Below are 22,235 nucleotides of genomic sequence, written 5' to 3'. Positions count from 1 at the left end.
GACCCCTAACTCATCAGGGGTCTAGGTACTCTGTATTATAACCATGACCCCTAACTCACCAGGGGTCTAGGTACTCTGTATTATAACCATGACCCCTAACTCACCAGGGGTCTAGGTACTCTGTATTATAACCACGACCCCTAACTCATCAGGGGTCTAGGTACTCTGTATTATAACCATGACCCCTAACTCACCAGTAGTCTAGGTACTCTGTATTATAACCATGACCCCTAACTCACCAGTAGTCTAGGTACTCTGTATTATAACCATGACCCCTAACTCACCAGTAGTCTAGGTAATCTGTATTATAACCATGACCCCTAACTCACCAGTAGTCTAGGTACTCTGTATTATAACCATGACCCCTAACTCACCTGTAGTCTAGGTACTCTGTATTATAACCATGACCCCTAACTCACCAGGAGTCTAGGTACTCTGTATTATAACCATGACCCCTAACTCACCAGTAGTCTAGGTACTCTGTATTATAACCATGACCCCTAACTCACCAGTAGTCTAGGTACTCTGTATTATAACCATGACCCCTAACTCACCAGTAGTCTAGGTACTCTGTATTATAACCATGACCCCTAACTCACCAGTAGTCTAGGTACTCTGTATTATAACCATGACCCCTAACTCACCAGTAGTCTAGGTACTCTGTATTATAACCATGACCCCTAACTCACCAGTAGTCTAGATACTCTGTATTATAACCATGATCCCTAACTCACCAGGGGTCTAGGTACTCTGTATTATAACCATGACCCCTAACTCACCAGTAGTCTAGGTACTCTGTATTATAACCATGACCCCTAACTCACCAGTAGTCTAGGTACTCTGTATTATAACCATGACCCCTAACTCACCAGGGGTCTAGGTACTCTGTATTATAACCACGACCCCTAACTCACCAGGGGTCTAGGTACTCTGTATTATAACCATGACCCCTAACTCACCAGTAGTCTAGGTACTCTGTATTATAACCATGACCCCTAACTCACCAGGACTCTAGGTACATATGTCTTATAACTAGGACCAAAGCTGTAATTTATATAGACAATAGAGAGATTTTACAGATAACAACTGTGCACTAATTTCAGTCCATTTTTCTATTTAATTCAATTGATTTTTATTATATTCGATCATAGAATCCTGGAGGTCACGTGACAGATATCTCAATATTTCTAGAGAAAAGTGTTACTCCATCGGTCCTTTATATGGCATACAACTTCTAATTTTGATGTCACAAGTTTCAGTGCTGTACAACCCATGTTCTATTTCCGATTCCTACCTATTTGTACGTGGTGACGATAGATAATGGTATGTTTGTCTGTGACAGCTCTGCCAACACCACCATTGATGCTACAGAAACAATCTGTTAAATGTGTGTCTCAGTAGACCTAGGATCTCCTGTTTTACCACAGGAATAAAATACCACTTAGTAAACACAATATCAGTCAGGAGTGAAAGAATTTTATATCAGATATTAAAACAAGGGACAATGGGTATTGTGATTTGTGAGAACAGATCGATGTACCTAAGCAATCAAGCAGTAACTATTTTATACAGGTATTGAAATAATGCTGGATACATACTTATCTCGTTTTCAGCTAACCTGGCCTCATGTAAAATCTCATCCTTTTTACTCCACATCCCTGACATTTTAAACCTTTAAAATTACTATCTGTGATTGTGTATCAGAAATACTATTCATGTAGAGAGATAGTTGGTCACCTTTAACCCAGGAGATATCCATAGGACGGCCATAATCCGACGGAAAACATCTCTCTGAATTTATTGTGCGTACTGCAAACGTACTTTATTTGCCATGTTCAAATTTTAGCGCATTTCCGAATTTTAACATTAGCACATTGACATATATTGGCGCATCAAAATCATTTCATATAGAAACAGTATACAGAAAGGAAAATTGGCACATTCCTTATAATTTTAGTGTAATGCTTCTAGCGCAAAAAACACTAAAATAAGATTACCGCTATAATATGAACTTTTACAGTGTTAAGTTTTTATCTCAGGAAAATTTTATTATAATTTTCGCTGTCACATTTTAAAATCTGCTATAACTCACAACACCTGTATCCAGGTAAGTAGATAATACTAGGTATGGATATAGATAGGACATGCATTCTGTATCAAAGGTTACAATGATGACGATAGTCATATATTTACATTAATTGTAAGTAAGTAGGACTTTAAACATTCCAAAGGGCAAAGACAAAAAACTCTAGCAAAACTTGTTCTATCAATGTAAAAACCTTGTTTTATAAATGTTTACTGTTCCCGGTCAGGTACCTATAAATCATACCCCTCTATAACCAAGTACGTATGAACACATACTACTCCATACTCGATTTATACTCATAAAGTGTATAACTTAATGATACCCTATATCAATTATAGTCCTTCATACTCAATTTATACTCATAAAGTGTATAACTTAATGATACCCTATATCAATTATAGTCCTTCATACTCAATTTATACTCATAAAGTGTATAACTTAATGATACCCTATATCAATTATAGTCCTTCATACTCAATTTATACTCATAAAGTGTATAACTTAATGATACCCTATATCAATTATAGTCCTTCATACTCGATTTATACTCATAAAGTGTATAACTTAATGATACCCTATATCAATTATAGTCCTTCATACTCGATTTATACTCATAAAGTGTATAACTTAATGATACCCTATATCAATTATAGTCCTTCATACTCGATTTATACTCATAAAGTGTATAACTTAATGATACCCTATATCAATTATAGTCCTTCATACTCGATTTATACTCATAAAGTGTATAACTTAATGATACCCTATATCAATTATAGTCCTTCATACTCGATTTATACTCATAAAGTGTATAACTTAATGATACCCTATATCAATTATAGTCCTTCATACTCGATTTATACTCATAAAGTGTATAACTTAATGATACCCTATATCAATTATAGTCCTTCATACTCGATTTATACTCATAAAGTGTATAACTTAATGATACCCTATATCAATTATAGTCCTTCATACTCGATTTATACTCATAAAGTGTATAACTTAATGATACCCTATATCAATTATAGTCCTTCATACTCGATTTATACTCATAAAGTGTATAACTTAATGATACCCTATATCAATTATAGTCCTTCATACTCGATTTATACTCATAAAGTGTATAACTTAATGATACCCTATATCAATTATAGTCCTTCATACTCGATTTATACTCATAAAGTGTATAACTTAATGATACCCTATATCAATTATAGTCCTTCATACTCGATTTATACTCATAAAGTGTATAACTTAATGATACCCTATATCAATTATAGTCCTTCATACTCGATTTATACTCATAAAGTGTATAACTTAATGATACCCTATATCAATTATAGTCCTTCATACTCGATTTATACTCATAACAGTGTATAACTTAATGATACCCTATATCAATTATAGTCCTTCATACTCGATTTATACTCATAACAGTGTATAACTTAATGATACCCTATATCAATTATAGTCCTTCATACTCGATTTATACTCATAAAGTGTATAACTTAATGATACCCTATATCAATTATAGTCCTTCATACTCGATTTATACTCATAAAGTGTATAACTTAATGATACCCTATATCAATTATAGTCCTTCATACTCGATTTATACTCATAAAGTGTATAACTTAATGATACCCTATATCAATTATAGTCCTTCATACTCGATTTATACTCATAAAGTGTATAACTTAATGATACCCTATATCAATTATAGTCCTTCATACTCGATTTATACTCATAACAGTGTATAACTTAATGATACCCTATATCAATTATAGTCCTTCATACTCGATTTATACTCATAAAGTGTATAACTTAATGATACCCTATATCAATTATAGTCCTTCATACTCAATTTATACTCATAAAGTGTATAACTTAATGATACCCTATATCAATTATAGTCCTTCATACTCGATTTATACTCATAAAGTGTATAACTTAATGATACCCTATATCAATTATAGTCCTTCATACTCGATTTATACTCATAAAGTGTATAACTTAATGATACCCTATATCAATTATAGTCCTTCATACTCGATTTATACTCATAAAGTGTATAACTTAATGATACCCTATATCAATTATAGTCCTTCATACTCGATTTATACTCATAACAGTGTATAACTTAATGATACCCTATATCAATTATAGTCCTTCATACTCGATTTATACTCATAAAGTGTATAACTTAATGATACCCTATATCAATTATAGTCCTTCATACTCGATTTATACTCATAAAGTGTATAACTTAATGATACCCTATATCAATTATAGTCCTTCATACTCGATTTATACTCATAACAGTGTATAACTTAATGATACCCTATATCAATTATAGTCCTTCATACTCGATTTATACTCATAAAGTGTATAACTTAATGATACCCTATATCAATTATAGTCCTTCATACTCGATCTATACTCATAAAGTGTATAACTTAATGATACCCTATATCAATTATAGTCCTTCATACTCGATTTATACTCATAAAGTGTATAACTTAATGATACCCTATATCAATTATAGTCCTTCATACTCGATTTATACTCATAAAGTGTATAACTTAATGATACCCTATATCAATTATAGTCCTTCATACTCGATTTATACTCATAAAGTGTATAACTTAATGATACCCTATATCAATTATAGTCCTTCATACTCGATCTATACTCATAAAGTGTATAACTTAATGATACCCTATATCAATTATAGTCCTTCATACTCGATCTATACTCATAAAGTGTATAACTTAATGATACCCTATATCAATTATAGTCCTTCATACTCGATCTATACTCATAAAGTGTATAACTTAATGATACCCTATATCAATTATAGTCCTTCATACTCGATTTATACTCATAAAGTGTATAACTTAATGATACCCTATATCAATTATAGTCCTTCATACTCGATTTATACTCATAACAGTGTATAACTTAATGATACCCTATATCAATTATAGTCCTTCATACTCGATTTATACTCATAACAGTGTATAACTTAATGATACCCTATATCAATTATAGTCCTTCATACTCGATTTATACTCATAAAGTGTATAACTTAATGATACCCTATATCAATTATAGTCCTTCATACTCGATTTATACTCATAAAGTGTATAACTTAATGATACCCTATATCAATTATAGTCCTTCATACTCGATTTATACTCATAACAGTGTATAACTTAATGATACCCTATATCAATTATAGTCCTTCATACTCGATTTATACTCATAAAGTGTATAACTTAATGATACCCTATATCAATTATAGTCCTTCATACTCGATTTATACTCATAAAGTGTATAACTTAATGATACCCTATATCAATTATAGTCCTTCATACTCGATCTATACTCAGTGTCAACTGTAATCCTCCATATTTTATTCATACTCATAACAGTGTATAACGGAATTATACCCCTAGGAAAATTCTATTACATTCTATCATAAATCAGAATTATGCAAATATTGATATTTCAAAAGGAAGACAATTTTCCCAGCATATGTGGGTAAGAACATGTCATGTATCACATAGAACACAACCTACAGTGTGGTGTGTCCTTGGTGCAGATCAGGTTCTAATATGACGACCTTTAAATTTATAAAGTGCAAAATAAAATTCCGTAAAACCTGACACATTACCTCCTGGAGATGTCGAGTCTCCCGGAGGTGTCGAGTCTCCTGAAGATGTCAGGTCTCCCGGAGATGTCGAGTCTGCATTACTGTTAATATCCACAGATAATACACACCGTTATTATTGCCACGTTCAGTATAATGGAGTAAATACTCCAAATCACAGTTTAGATTAAAATTAGTTGTGAATACATGAAGATGATAATTTTAACCAACCAGCATATATAAAGTTTGTTTTATGAAGTAATGTGGAGTGTTGAATACCAGAAATATTATGACAATTACAGATTATATCATTAAATACTGAAATGTTGAATCAATACCAGAAATATTATGACAATTACGGATTATATCATTAAATACTCTTTTATTTAGTGAAGAATGACCCTGTAATAAAGAAGAAACGACAAGTATCCAGCTAGCTCTAAGCTGATAAAAAATATCTTTCTTACATGAAGATTCATACCTATTATCATATGGTAAGTTTGATAACAATAACATAAATCTATTGATAACTAAATGTAAGGGAGATAACTGAGACTAGTGTATACGTATTGTAATAAGAATAATTTGTTAATAAGTTTTTCTTGTAGGATTTCATTTGTTAGGTGATGTAGAATTGAAAATGGTTAAAAATACATATTTTATATACAACAATCTCTTGAAATCAAAATTCTGAGAGTCAATAAAATCTACCAGCAAAATAAACTGGATTTAAAAAAGTAATTAAATAATAAAAAATAAATGTAAATAAAATTAAGATGGAAAGATGGAAGCAAGATAAGTAGTTTAGTACTGTACTAAAAATAATATAAGTCACCAGCAAGAAACCTCAGGAATACAGGCAAGCTTCCAGAGGCTCTGGGCTGAAATCCCTTACATTTTGTAACCATGAGCACCTTGGTTGGTAGATAGTTGTACTCTGGGTTCAAATCCCAGTCTGGTTTGATACATGTTCTCATCCCTATAATAGAACTACTACAGTCTACTACACAAGCATGCCAGTCAAACGTACAAACCACTAGTCTAACAACTGCAATCTGTTTATATTTTTGTCAACTTAATGTGGACAATATGTGTAGCAGTTAAAGTCATAAAAAAATGTGCATGGAATTCAAACTGTTAAATAAATTAAATTACTGACATATTAAATACAGCAAACAAAGCTAAATAGAATATGCATCAGCCATCAAACTTCCCTAATGGTGGAGATGAAACAAGAGGTCCATTGGGCCTGTCGCTCAACTGTTCTGCAGCCGATAAAGTAAAGAAACTTGTTGGAAGCCATCTTTAAATGACCAATGCTGTTGATAGGATGTTAAACAATACAAACCGCAGGGGATGACAATACATCCAGTTGACCCTTAATTTTCAGGAATTTCAGAAGTCAAATTACTATTTATTTCTGAGAAATCTGAAGGGTCAACACATGTCAAATAGAGATGTTCCTCCAATCCCAAGAGTCAAATTTTGAGGAGTCAAAGATATACTGTACTCTCAAGGTTCTACTGGATGCCCTTGGGGATTTTTCTTGTTCTTAAATTAGCACAGCGGTTGATAGGACTTTAAATGATACAAACCACATGGCTGGCTGTCTTTAAATGACCACAACTGTTGATAGGACATTAAACAATACAAACCACACAGGGGAGGCCGTCCTTAAATGACCACAACTGTTGATAGGACATTAAATGACATAATTTCTTCTCGGTAACTGGTAAATGTACAAGTTAAATATAACAAGAATAATGAGTATTGCTTAAGAAACACATCCCCCCCCCCCCCCCCCCCCCCCACCCTATACATAGATCCCCCTGATTTCACCTGTAGGGGACTAATAACAATGGGAGTTAGCAACAAAAGATCAAAGATTTTAGTACATTTGAGGTCATTCATTTGAACAAATATATTGTCCATATCATGACTGTGGGCCTCTTGGTTATTGAGAAGAAGTCTTTTAAAGGGAAATGTTAATGATGGACAGACGACGAACAGATGATGGACAGATGATGGACAGACGACGAATGCTGCCACCACGGCATGTAAGTCAAGCAGGTGAGTTAAAAACAAATGCTTTAAATTTACACTCGTATAACAACCAAACTCACTTTTGCCAGTTTTGGTATAAGTTTCTGATGCTGACAATTATTCTGTAATAAAAAGTTCAACCATGTTTATAATTTAATGTAGTCGGTATAGAAATGAAGAAAAAAAAACACACTATATATATAGCTAGTTAAAGATATGGGGGACATGTATATATATATATGACATAGTACTGTACAGAGTGGGACATATCTGTAGTATCAGATGACTTCTGCCATGTGTGTGAAGTATGGTGATAAGCATACAATGATGAGATGTACGTGTATCTCTAGAGGGTAGCACAATAAACTATCACAGGGTCACCCCGGCCAATTTATCTGCCGACACCTGGCCACCCCAGCCATTCTATCTGCGGACACCTGTTGGAAGGTGCATGATCATGTACTAGTTACTATGGTAATTAATACTTGATACATTATTACATCTCCTGGTGGACGATGTGCCACTGTAGTAATAGAGACTGGGTGTAATTATACTGGTAATTACGGTAAACTTAGCCCTGAAACACAGGGTTTTGACATGTTCCTATGACCCAAAAATTATTAACACCAGAGCTAACGATTAGACCACTTATTCTAGTGATCTGGACTTTGGGGTCAGACTCTGGGGTTAATGTTTTTATTCTTGGGTCATAGGAACGTGTCAAGTCCCTGTGTCTCTCCGTGGTCGCGGATCGGCTGTAACAAAACGAACCATCGCCAACATGTAACAGGCGTGACTGCTGGTAACTACGGTAAACTTACTTGTAGGGTCAGACGGTATATCAGAAATCCAGGGAGATATTCTACATCAGCTTCTCATTACTAACCGTCCAAGTAATGTCCCGACTTCCCACACATAACGAGTGCCTGTTCTCACCCGTACGTACACGTGTGTATCCCCCTGTCTATTTAACGACCAACTTAACCCAGGTATAGTCGGGTGTTTGTTTAAGAGTATAACAATATGCTATGCTATTTATATAAACGATAAAAATATGACAAATCAGCTAGTTTCATTTGTAGAGTAGGAGGCCCCCTGTTGTATTTATGTACTGACAGAGAGAGACCCGTTCCTCAAGAACCAGGGACCGCTATAGAATGCGATCAGTCTCGGTTTACCTGAGAAATTTTTACCTGCCCGACTAAATGTTTGTTTACTTACTTGTCACTCTCGTACTTTTGCTGCGGTACCGATCCATATTGAAATATTCACTTGAGAATGCCTTATAATCAGTCGTGTCTTCGAGATCCACACAAAATACACAACATTGGCCTCGCAGTCTCGTCGTTCCTGAGTGAGTGATCACTCAACCGAGTAAATCTGTTACGGTTCAGTGACTTCAGCATTCGTGTGACTGGTGACCCGAAAACCTCCCCTTACGCTTCCCATCTGGAGGGGTCTCTCATGATAGTGTACTGGATGTCGAGTGTGGTATAGTCCTAAAGAGTGTGGTATTACTTGTCAGTGTAGAGTAAATGGCATCTAAAATACATGCATTATCCTGTTTGTCAAAATAATAAATATTAAGGTCGTTTCTATTGAATCCAGGGCATCCCGCAGTTCAAAGGCCAGAGGATCCTGCCCAATGTGGTATTTACAAAGATATTGGCAGGCCTAGGGTGGGTCACAGGGACATGTCTAGCCTTATGTTGATAACCAGATATACGTATTTCCTGTGGGTGGTGCTGTATAGTACATGTATGTAACTGACTGAGAACGTAGCCGTGATAACCCAGATCTACTCCGCTAGGGATACAAGGTAGTCCGACCCCATGCTGGCGATAACTCAGGTTTTATTTAAATTGGTTGATAAATGAATTTATCGCACCGATAAGTGGGGAACATAGAAATATGATATTATGTAGTTACTGTATGTGTTTTGTCGTTCCCACGTATACAGACATGGTGATGAACAAACTAAGTTGTCAGAGAATTAGAGAATAATTTCCACGTCAACTTAAATATCAGCCTCGCAAACAAAAAACTGGCATGCTACATTTTAGTTCTGTCACTGAGAGAAAAGTTCACGATAGTCTTCTTCTGTTGCTCCGTGAAGCTACATGTAATATACTCACGATCATCCTCATAAGTTGTGTGGAGCGAAACTTTCCTTTTTTCTTCACTTTTCTTTACTTTTTAAGGAGATTTATAGTACATGTCCATTTACTTAACATATTTATTTCCAAAACACATTTTGTAGAGACAAAGGATAAGGCAACTTATAAAAGCCTGTCCATGCATTAGTTCTGTCGTTAAACGTATATTTTCTTGATATTGAATTTATTTTGATAATCTTGTTTATAATACTAACCGATACGGATATCGAATCAAATCCCAGTCCAAAGTGATTATCTATTTTCCTTTAAAATGAAAGAAGTGTTAGAAATAAAACGGAATATATAGAGGTTTTGGCTGGGGAATATGATGTTATTTGCCTTACGGAAACACACGTAGACTGGTATGTTTCAACAGAAAGTTCACATTTAGAAGGCGATTATAGCCAGGGGCGTTTACTTTTTCTTAGTCTCCAAAATATAAGCGCAGTTATTAACTTAGAGTTACTTTTCTATGGAAATGAACATCTGCCCTTAGATAAAAACATAATTATACTCAGAAATGTGCTCATGTTTATAAAAACCAGCAACAGATTTGATAATGTATCAAATTATTTTCTTCTGTACCTGTTTTTGAATCTTCGGACAACAAAGTTCGTAAATATCTAATTGATGACTTTCACTTCTTTTGCCAAATGTTGAGCTTTTTAATCATTTGGACTAGGACTCAATCCTATTTCCTTTAATTTATGACAAAAAATGTGTTTAAATCAATCAATCAATAAAATATCGAATGTTCTATAATAGATTTGGTATAGTCTCGTGAATGAATGCTATAAAACACCAATGCTTGTTTTATTAGAGTTTAACAAGGATCTAAAATATAAACGTAAACATAAACTAGTCATGTTAATATGATGGCTTCATTTTTACCACAATAACCTCACTCTGTCGATTACTCTTGGTTAAGACGGAAGTGCTTCCCAGATCTTGATTAGGCGGAAGTGCTTCCTAGATCTTGATTAGGCGGAAGTGCTTCCTAGATCTTGATTAGGCGGAAGTGCTTCCTAGATCTTGATTAGACGGAAGTGCTTCCTAGATCTTGATTAGACGGAAAGCCTTCCTAGATCTTGATTAGACGGAAAGCCTTCCTAGATCTTGATTAGACGGAAGTGCTTCCTAGATCTTGATTAGACGGAAGTGCTTCCTAGATCTTGATTAGGCGGAAGTGCTTCCTAGATCTTGATTAGACGGAAGTGCTTCCTAGATCTTGATTAGACGGAAAGCCTTCCTAGATCTTGATTAGACGGAAGTGCTTCCTAGATCTTGATTAGACGGAAGTGCTTCCTAGATCTTGATTAGGCGGAAGTGCTTCCTAGATCTTGATTAGGTGGAAGTGCTTCCTAGATCTTGATTAGACGGAAGTGCTTCCTAGATCTTGATTAGGCGGAAGTGCTTCCTAGATCTTGATTTGACGGAAGTGCTTCCTAGATCTTGATTAGGTGGAAGTGCTTCCTAGATCTTGATTAGGTGGAAGTGCTTCCTAGATCTTGATTAGGCGGAAGTGCTTCCTAGATCTTGATTAGGCGGAAGTGCTTCCTAGATCTTGATTAGACGGAAAGCCTTCCTAGATCTTGATTAGACGGAAGTGCTTCCTAGATCTTGATTAGACGGAAGTGCTTCCTAGATCTTGATTAGGCGGAAGTGCTTCCTAGATCTTGATTAGACGGAAGTGCTTCCTAGATCTTGATTAGACGGAAAGCCTTCCTAGATCTTGATTAGACGGAAGTGCTTCCTAGATCTTGATTAGACGGAAGTGCTTCCTAGATCTTGATTAGGCGGAAGTGCTTCCTAGATCTTGATTAGGTGGAAGTGCTTCCTAGATCTTGATTAGACGGAAGTGCTTCCTAGATCTTGATTAGGCGGAAGTGCTTCCTAGATCTTGATTTGACGGAAGTGCTTCCTAGATCTTGATTAGGTGGAAGTGCTTCCTAGATCTTGATTAGGTGGAAGTGCTTCCTAGATCTTGATTAGGCGGAAGTGCTTCCTAGATCTTGATTAGGCGGAAGTGCTTCCTAGATCTTGATTAGACGGAAGTGCTTCCTAGATCTTGATTAGACGGAATTGCTTCCTAGATCTTGATTAGACGGAAGTGCTTCCTACATCTTGATTAGGCGGAAGTGCTTCCCAGATCTTGATTAGACGGAAGTGCTTCTTAGATCTTGATTAGGCGGAAGTGCTTCCTAGATCTTGATTAGGCGGAAGTGCTTCCTAGATCTTGATTAGGCGGAAGTGCTTCCTAGATCTTGATTAGACGGAAGTGCTTCCTAAATCCTGATTAGGCGGAAGTGCTTCCTAGATCTTGATTAGACGGAAGTGCTTCTTAGATCTTGATTAGACGGAAGTGCTTCCTAAATCCTGATTAGGCGGAAGGGCTTCCTAGATCTTGATTAGACGGAAGTGCTACTTAGATCTTGATTAGACGGAAGTGCTTCCTAAATCCTGATTAGGCGGAAGTGCTTCCTAGATCTTGATTAGACGGAAGTGCTTCTCAGATCTTGATTAGACGGAAGTGCTTCTCAGATCTTGATTAGACGGAAGTGCTTCTTAGATCCTGATTAGACGGAAGTGCTTCCTAGGTCTTGATTAGGCGGAAGTGCTTCCTAGATCTTGGTTTACGCGGTATATATGACCATCAGAAAACCTTTTTTCAGCCGATTTCCACATACTCAACTCTTGTTCTAGGTTTTGAAAGCTATATATATATATATATATATTCTTAATATCATGCTTCCTTTTTGAAGGCCAGGTCCTCACACACACAAATCCATAATAGGTCAGAACAATACATGACTTTGTACGATGACAAGAAGAAAATAATATCAGATTCCAATCGCGACTTTGTACGATGACAAGAAGGAAATAATATCAGATTCCAATACATGACTTTGTACGATGACAAGAAGGAAATAATATCAGATTCCAATACATGACTTTGTACGATGACAAGAAGAAAATAATATCAGATTCCAATACACGACTTTGTACATTCCTGACAATTGCGAACAAAATATGAAAAAGCGAGAGAGATATAATGTTTCTATGGCTTATGTTGGGCAACCTGCCAAATTTTTAAAATGGCGCCAAATGGCGCCATTTTAAATATTTGGCAGTGTTTACTACTTGGGAAAATTACATATTTTCCTGTAAGTTAGATTTTTGACGATCTAAACTGATTCAAACGAATATTTAGCTGCTATTTTTTCCATATACAGTATTAATTGTGAGAAATAAAATTCTATAACGTTCCCGTGAATCGACCAGACTTACTGCTGATTAAATTATAAGTAATAAGTAAAAATTACAGAACTTGAGATCAGCAATAATGTACAGGTACATGTATATCAAAGACACTTACATGAATAAATGTAACTTAGTTAAAGGGACGTAGTCATAATGTACAGGTATATCCAGATACTTGGTTAAAGGGACGTAACTCGTATGTTCTTTGCGCAGTTTCTGATAAAGTGTTTGAAAATAAGTTGATAGCGTATTGATAATAACAAAATATGTTAAACACACAGCAAATATATTCCAGATAATATGCATTATGACTGAGTTTTAATTTCTTTCTCTTTCTCATCAAAAAGGTTGGTGAAGGTTTAAAACACAGTTAATTGTCGCTGATTATAATCGCTTGAGAGATATCATGTTTCTATGGCTTATGTTGGGCAACCTGCCAAATTTTTAAAATGGCGCCAAATGGCGCCATTTTAAATATTTGGCAGTGTGCCCAACATAAGCCATAGGAAACATGACTTCTCTCTCACTGTATTTCATTCTATTTTTAGCCCTTACATTCTATTTTTACCCCTTACATTCTATTTTTAGCCATTTCATTCTATGTTAAGCCTAATACTGACCATTTCTAATACTTACCTAGACTGACCATTTCTAAATACTTACCTTTTTACTTTGAGAATGCTTTTGCAGGAAGTCCAGGTGAGAAGTTTAGCTGAGAAGTCTTTGGTTGAGATGTCTGGATGATTACCAAAAAACATTGGAGCCCAATTCAACTGAGTTCTGATTTTTTAACAGAAACCCAAGCCAATAGACCCTGATGTTTTTTTTTTTTTTTTTAAATATGTGTTAACCGCCAAACTTTCCAGAATGAGGCTGTGAAGAATTCAACATGGCAGCTTCCATGTGTTTACATTACCTCAGGATGTTTATGGGTTTTAACATTATAAAATATAGCAGGTAAGTTGTGTTTTTAATCTTTTTGATATGATCAAAGAATATTTATTTTAAATGTATGAGTATATTATAGAATGAAGCTGTTTTTATCATGATTTACGGAGATTGATTTGTTGGTGCTCAAGTTATTGACTCAGTGTTACGGAGGTCATTTTTTGCAGATTACAGTAGATTTAGATGGTTTGTATTGTAAAATGGAATCATCTCAGTTCAAAATAATCATTATGAATTGATGTCTTCATAACAGTAGTAAAATAAAGGTTTTGTTTTGTTGCTAGAATACTACCATGGTAAAATGCTTTCACTTTCTATTCTCGGAACTTTCTAGACAGTGTGACGTCACAGCCATAACTGTCTTGAGTTGTACGGAGGTCATTTTCCGTAAATTACAATAGATTTAGATAGTTTGTATTGTAAAATGGAATCATGTCAGTTCAAAATAATCATTCTGAGTTGATGTCTTCATAACAGTAGTAAAATAAAGGTTTTGTTTTGTTGCTAGAACTAAAAATCATGGTAAAATGCTTTCACTTTCTATTCTCGGAACTTTCTAGACAGTGTGACGTCACATCCATAACTGTCTGAAGTTGTACGGAGGTCATTTTCCGTAAATTACAATATATTTAGATGGTTTTTATTGTAAAATGGAATCATGTCAGTTCAAAATAATCATTCTAAAACTGTGTCTTTTTAACATGGTGTTTTAACATGCTAACATGTTGTTTTAACATGCTGATTTGCTGTTTTGACATGTTTATATGGTGTTTTTAGCATGTTAACATGCTGTTTTAAATTCATGATTTTGTCATTTTTGTTGTTTTTGTCATGTTTTGTCATGTTTTGTCATGTTTGTCATGATTTTGTCATTTTTGTCATGTTTTGTCATGTTTTGTCATGATGTTGTCATTATTTGTCATGTTTTGTCATTATTTGTCATGTTTTGTCATTATTTTGTCATGATTTTGTCATGATTTTGTCATTAATTGTCATGTTTTGTCATGATTTTGTCATTATTTTGTCATGTTTTGTCATGATTTTGTCATGATTTTGTCATTTTTGTCATGATTTGTTCATGTTTTGTCATGTTTTGTCATGATTTTGTCATGATTTTGTCATGTTTTGTCATGATTTTGTCATGTTTTGTCATGTTTGTCATGTTTTGTCATGTTTGTCATTATTTTGTCATTATTTGTCATTATTTGTCATGTTTTGTCATGATTTTGTCATTTTTGTCATGATTTTGTCATGTTTGTCATGATGTTGTCATGATTTTGTCATGTTTTGTCATGATGTTGTCATTATTTGTCATTATTTGTCATGATTTTGTCATGTTTTGTCATGATTTTGTCATTATTTTGTCATGATGTTGTCATTATTTGTCATTATTTGTCATGATTTTGTCATGTTTGTCATGTTTTGTCATGTTTGTCATTATTTTGTCATGTTTTGTCATGATTTTGTCATTTTTGTCATGATTTTGTCATTATTTGTCATGTTTTGTCATGATTTTGTCATTTTTGTCATGATTTTGTCATGTTTTGTCATGTTTTGTCATGTTTGTCATTTTTGTCATGTTTTGTCATTATTTGTCATGATGTTGTCATTATTTGTCATTATTTGTCATGTTTTGTCATGATTTTGTCATTATTTGTCATGATGTTGTCATGATTTTGTCATTTTTGTCATGATTCTATCATTAATTTTCTGAGAGGACAGACATTCTTCAGTTACAGCTTTCTTGGAGATTGGAATCAATTCAATATAATTATAATTGAAAAAAATAACGTAATTCATACTTTGTTTTTTTTTCTTTTATTATATTCACAAACGTATATACAAACAATGATTTCTTAATTAAACAATCAATATTTTTATAAGATATGGATTGCAATACATACAGTCATTACACAAAACCTGCAATTAATAACAATGTATACTCATTACTATTATAACAAGTAACGTTCAAGATGATGAACGAAATCATCTACAATGTAAGTATTGGCATGCCATTCTGATTGAAGATATTCGGTGATGTCATTCATGGTCATTCCCATCTCTCGGTGAACCAAGTAATATATACAATGTTGACCACACACTAGAGAGTTCAAATGCTGTACTGCAACGGGATTATAAATCCATGTTTTACATTGCCGGTTTAAGAAATTGATAAAATCTAAATGAAAGGGAGACAATCCATAAGGATCATAATATTCTCCACGTCTTTTTTCATCTATATACATAGCAATCCAATGTTGCCCTTGTTTATTATCTGGGTCAGTATTACAAACCATGAAACTAGGAACACTTAAAGGACATGAAGGTAATGTATTTCTAGCATACACCCCTGCAAAATGAGGAGAAACGGCTTGTAGGATCAGTTCTATTTCTAAAGTATTCATCATGCACTATAATCAAAAAGAATTTGTCTGTTACGATCTATTTCTATGATATTGTCAAATTCAGCATACACCACAACGTTGATGGTATTGGGTAGGGCTGTTCCGAAATGCACTTCCAAAGACAAGTTTCCCTTTTTTATAAGATGAAATGTGCCCACTTCTGAAAGGTCAGGTGTCAGATCAAATCCAAACAGGGTAAAACCAGTGCCATATTCATCCTTTGAGATGTTATTACCCTCGTCACGAAACGTTTTGCCGGTAGTGTTAAACAGACCCATGTAGCTTCTTACGTAATGTTTCTGAGTGAAATTTGGCTGCAAAGGCTTGGTGGGGACTTGTTTGCCATCCACGTTCAGGACAACAAAATTAATATCAAAATCTTTAAAATGAAAAGGATTCTTGGTGATGAGTCCACTATAGGCATCACTGTCCACACATCCGATGACCAATCTCTTAGGCATTTGTCCTAGAAACAGATTATCCTTTACAAAATTGTGATTTCCTCTTGGAACAGAAAATACTTTCATTGCAATTCTTCTGATTGGGTATTTGGCAGGTGATATTTCCAGGGCTTTTGCATGGGCCAGTCTCACCGATGGACTCAGTCTAACTTTTCTCACGTTTAGATAGATGTCCTTGATGACAACTTTGAATTCTTTGTCTTCTCCCATCAAACAGAAAACATCTTTACTTCTGGTTAACGTTATTTTCATGTTCACATTATTGACAAGATATCTTTCCTGGGCAAATAGGTCAGAATGGAGTCTTCCCATCATTTCCACAGATCTACTGGTTGCTGTTGACAATTTCCTCTTGATGTAGCCATGATTATCGTTTCCTGCAGTGTCCATTTGCGCAGCTGTATCCTTATACCACATTCCACTGGTCAACTGAGATTCTTTGGCTGCAGGACCATAGCTGAGTAGCGTTTCCAGGTAAGCTCTGAATGGATACATATTGTTGGGTGACGAGACTAGTTTTTCATTGAGACAGACGCTGACATCCCCGAAGAGTGAATGTAACCAAAGATTAACAGGTGCAACGTTCTCATCGGTAAGGTTGGTGCTATCATTATTGAGGATCTGTGCTTTCACGTAGAGGGAAGTATTTGCTAGATCCAAGTAATCATCTCCAGCTCCTGATACGTCAAAGACATAAGGGCCACCATCATTGACAGATGTGACCGTTCCAATTTGATGCCAGTATCCATCTTCTACACTGGTTTGAGTGGGTGGTGTATCGAATAAATCTAATTCTGACTGGACACATTCACAGGAGTTCTGATGAACTAAAGACATCTTTCAACGCCACTCTGTATAAACTACACACACACGTATATATATGCCTTTTTTTGGGGGGGGGGGGGGAATCATGCATCAAAGATATCTTTTGCTCTATGCTGATTGGATGATTGTTTTCTTTTCCTTTTTCTCCTTCCAGGTGGCCTTAGGTCTTGCAAAGCTTTACGCTTAAGCTGATCTCTAGCTTCGATGGCACGTTTTCTTGCAGCATTTTTGATGTTTTCCCCCTTTAGCAAATCACTAGTCAATTTCATGCCAGAATCAATTGCTTGTTTTCCTACAAGTCTCACTCCTTTCTTCACAATTGGAGCGATGCTCTTCATTCCAGAATGAAGTAAAGGCTTAATGGTTTTGAATAAACCTCTAAACAGACCTCCTATACCATGACCTCTCTGCATTCTCGTTCCTCTGAAGACATTTCCACTACCACCTCCCCCAGCTTGATTCAAGTAATACCTATCAAATAGGTTTCTATTACATTGGTGAGCAGCTTTCATATCGATTGCTTTTCTTCAGTTTGAGCCTAATAATACTTTCTTATATAGACCTATTAGTTCTGATAAATTGAACCTAAAGAATGCCTCTTAAAATGTAAGGTGACGACAACTTTTCCTCTCTCAAATGGAATGGGTTTGCCTGTATCGTCTCTCAACATTATTTCTATTTCTTGAAATTGACGTTGTTGTAACGGTACATAATGAATTGGTTGGAATTCTTTACTGATGACATGTCCTGGCATATCCTCAATTGGAACTATTCTGACAAGTGGAACCCTGGAATCACCCACCATCTGTGGTTCAACCAAAGGACAGTAGACATAAATGGAATAGAAACCTTGACGAACGTCAGCCATGTTCCTGCCAGTGTGTTTTCCTTCAGAAAACCGTGAATACTCAAATCCTAATAATTTTGTCAGCATAGGACTGAGATTTAAACGTAAGCCAGTAGATATAGTCAAAGTTACCCTCTGATCAATTTCATCGGTAGAAATCTTGAACATATCTCCATGTGATACCATTGTTTTGGCCCCCCATATGTATTCTAAAACATTGAGCACATTGGGATAATAACCTGGTTTAACGTAAAGTTTTAATGCAGCTCCGGGATCAAATTCAACATTAGCAACATTGTCACTGCCACCAACGATCATCTCCAACCACAATTCACCTTCACGTACGTTGAACCAAGAGTGAGGATATTGAATTTCAGCTAGACCCATCTCCCAAGAACCTTTGAGATCTAGAGGTTGGGGCAAACGTGTCTTGTAAGTTGTTAATGTATTGTCTTGAAAGTACTCCATTGAACTATTACTAGGAAGGGTTATGTAAAACATCTTTCTTTTTCAGAGTAGGACTAGGTATTAGATAGCCAATACCACTGCTCAACAAAGAAACCCACAGAGACTCTAGTGGATGACCTATGCTCAGATGATAGATGCTACAGCAGATGATGATATAGATGATGCACACTTGACAAAAGAAAACAATTTCTTCTCTTGGCAGTTTGGTACCAAACAACAACCACAACTTAGAGGTTACACTGGTATTGTCAGTCATTTTATTATGATTTGACTGGAGTGTTTCGATGACTTTTATACTTTTTCCGGGCTCTAATCTGTAGGCTTAAATTTTTTCCATTTCTTTAGCATGTCTGAAACCGGTTTTCTAGGTAACGTTGATCGTGAAGTGGGTGTAGAAAAAGTGTTGTAGCCACTCTCATCACTGTATTCCTTCCAATCCATTTGTGTTGGAGATAGGAGGGTGTTCTCAGATGTAGTCAAAGGGGTAGCTCCAGATGGTATCGGTGTATGAAAATCTTGATATGTAGCCAAAGGGGTAACATGAGATGGTGTATGAGTAGATTGAGATGTAGCCAATGGGGTCACTGGAGATGGCATCATAGATGTAAGAGTGGCTGGAGGTCTAGCCAAAGACATTTCTCCAGATGGTATAGTCTCTCTTATCGTTGGTAAAGGAGTAGAGGCAACAGTTTGCATTTTATCCAAATATTCTTTATTACTTATCCAGCTCTGAGGGACATTCAGATCCCTTAAAGCTGTTAGAAAGGTATTCATCCCCTGAGGATTGACGTGTTTCAGAGACCTTTGACGTGTAGCGTTGCCCACTAAATCCACTAGATTAGAACCTGAAATCACCGGGGCACCTTTATATCCAAATTCTCCTTTGTCGTTCCACTGAACTACCTGTTTTAATCTATCCATCAACATTTCTGTCTTAGATTGAGCAGTTTTTGGTACACTCTGCAAAACAAGTTTACGTGTGAGGTCTTCTTTGGGAAAATTTTCGAGGGTAGTGACTACCTTGGGTGTTAAACCATCCTGTTTGTATTGTTGATGTCTAGAAAGGTATTTTCTTAAATCCTGATCATACAAAGTCATTTTTTCGTCAAGTGGAAGATCTTCACGTTGCAAAGTACTTGCCATTTCCCCCTCAATTTGGTGAAGGGATTTCACGAAAGAGTCTACAGGAGGCTTAGGTCTGAAGTTGGTGACGGGACCTTGTACGTCCAGTATCTTTTTTTTCATCTTTTAAATAGACCGGACAGGACTTGTGTTGCCAAGGGTAGTAAGATGGATGTGATGGCAGGTAAAAATCCTCCTTGTTGAATGATACGTTTTTTAGTTTTGAACGGAGATTTCAATAATTGTCTACACTTTTGTTTGTGACGGGACAATCGTTTCTTTTGCTTTGGTGTCAAAGGCAAACGACCCTGTAGAATGTTTTGTATGCACTCACATAAACAGTATATGAAACTTTTACTGGCCTTTTCCAGGATGGCTTTGCGTATAGAAGGTTCGGCTTGGCAAAAATACTCCAAGTCTTTACAATGTTTCTCCAGATATGAAGACATCTTCGTCAAACAACATCTACCGTCCATGAAGCATATATATATACGTTTTTAGGGGACATACACAAACTGATACTCTCCAGGAAATACACATGTACGTAATCTGAGATCTGAAGGAGTGTTTTGTTTCAAATCTACCAACAGATATCCATGAGGATGAAGAGTAGCATCCTTGTAGGCTTCCATCAGTAAAGTTTTACCGGGAAACATCTGCTGAGACAAACACCTGACCTGTGACGAATCTCTAGGATTTTTCATCAAAACAATGTAATGAGTATTCAAACTGATGTCTCTATGTTTTTTACTCTGACAAAATAAATTCTGAACTATATACATGACGCTGATGTTGCAATGATGACTCTTCTTGGTGAATAATGACGTCACGTCAGAGTTAACTTCAGACATCAAATCATCTATCACTATCAAATTATTCACAGACGTGTCTAGTTCCATTAGATCAGGTAAACCTTCATGAAACTCTACTTTGTCAATGAAACCATAGATCGTTTGATATTCTCCATAACACCACAGGATTTTATCCGGTATGGGAGTCATCATCTGTTGAATGTTGTCTATAAACCTCTTCACAAACGTTGTTTTTCCACTTCCTGTGGGACCTGCTATCATACAGGTAAAGGGATGTTTCCAGGGCAAGAAATGTCCTCTAGGTACTGGGGGTAACATGTGTTCAGGTACATTAACTATATCAAATTCCTCCCGAGAGGTAATTTTGCCAGATGATGAGCACGGTATTTCACGTAGATCTTTGAAATGTTTTCTTCTGATATGTTGATCCAGAGAGTTTTTCAACGTGTACATTTTTGAACAAAATTGACACACGTAAGCCATGGTTTTCTTTATTTTGGTGTTTTTTTCAGCTTATTTATAGTTTTTGTGGGCACTTCAATGTCATCATAATCTATCCAGGAATCAAATTTTTTTGGCCATCCTAACCATCTAATCAACGCTAATTTCTTTCCTTTGACTCTCTTAACTTTTAAGACTTCTTCTATTTTCCACTTCGTTTCTTTTGATTTGTAGACCTTTTGTAATTCTTGAGCGTAGAAAACCCCTTCTATCTGTTCACCCATCATATCTTTGACTTTATAAACCGGAACACTTCCTCTGTAATATCTGTGAGAGACTATGAATAGTTCATCTGTCCATTTCTGATGCCACCCCCGACGGAATTCACGGACTTTGTAACTCAGCCTCACTTGATCTCCTTTTTTGAATTTGTGTGGCATCTTTTTCTTGGGAGGTTCATGGTCTCTTTTCGAAAAGATGATGTTTTGTGTGTCATTGTCTACATCCTTGGGTGCAAATCCATACAGACCAGAGTGTGTTCTACTGTTGTAATTTCTAATGATGTCAGGTAACACATCGACAAAGGTAAACGTTTGATTGGAATGCAAGTATCTGTACAAAATATTTTTCAACTTCCCTATAAATGATTCAGCAAATGCAGCTTTATGAGCACTGTGACTTGCAATGTGTGTGACCCCAATGGCT

The 22,235-nt window shown here is 35.6% G+C and overlaps 2 protein-coding genes across 4 annotated transcripts in view; both read right to left on the bottom strand.

The window, feature by feature from the left end:
• LOC117336869 (1-phosphatidylinositol 4,5-bisphosphate phosphodiesterase eta-2-like) overlaps positions 1 to 9,202 on the bottom strand; it is a 90,460-nt gene extending 81,258 nt beyond the window's left edge. Inside the window, exons 1-2 of one of the 3 annotated variants that reach the window (XM_033897603.1) lie at positions 9,006 to 9,137; positions 7,865 to 7,906 (exon numbers count right to left, since the gene is read on the bottom strand). In XM_033897603.1, the coding sequence (XP_033753494.1) occupies position 7,865 (1 nt within the window). In that variant the 5' untranslated portion in view covers positions 7,866 to 7,906; positions 9,006 to 9,137. Of the gene's footprint in view, positions 1 to 7,864; positions 7,907 to 8,605; positions 8,727 to 9,005 lie in introns of those variants that run through there. The other 2 variants (XM_033897601.1, XM_033897602.1) reach the window with 2 other exon arrangements.
• A 7,351-nt stretch (positions 9,203 to 16,553) lies between these two features.
• Positions 16,554 to 17,852, bottom strand: LOC117335918 (uncharacterized protein F54H12.2-like). Its single transcript, XM_033896200.1, has one exon. It carries the CDS (start codon positions 17,850 to 17,852, stop codon positions 16,554 to 16,556), a length of 1,299 nt encoding a protein of 432 aa, XP_033752091.1.
• Between the last annotated feature and the right edge of the window lie 4,383 nt (positions 17,853 to 22,235).

This window comes from Pecten maximus, chromosome 10, assembly GCF_902652985.1.
Source record: "Pecten maximus chromosome 10, xPecMax1.1, whole genome shotgun sequence".
Taxonomy (NCBI): Eukaryota; Metazoa; Mollusca; class Bivalvia; order Pectinida; family Pectinidae; genus Pecten; species Pecten maximus.
This window is presented reverse-complemented; position numbering and strand designations above follow the sequence as displayed.

Bases quoted from the DNA above. Each gene is read 5' to 3' on its own strand.
- LOC117335918 (XM_033896200.1), bottom strand. From the start codon at position 17,852: ATGTCTTTAGTTCATCAGAACTCCTGTGAATGTGTCCAGTCAGAATTA.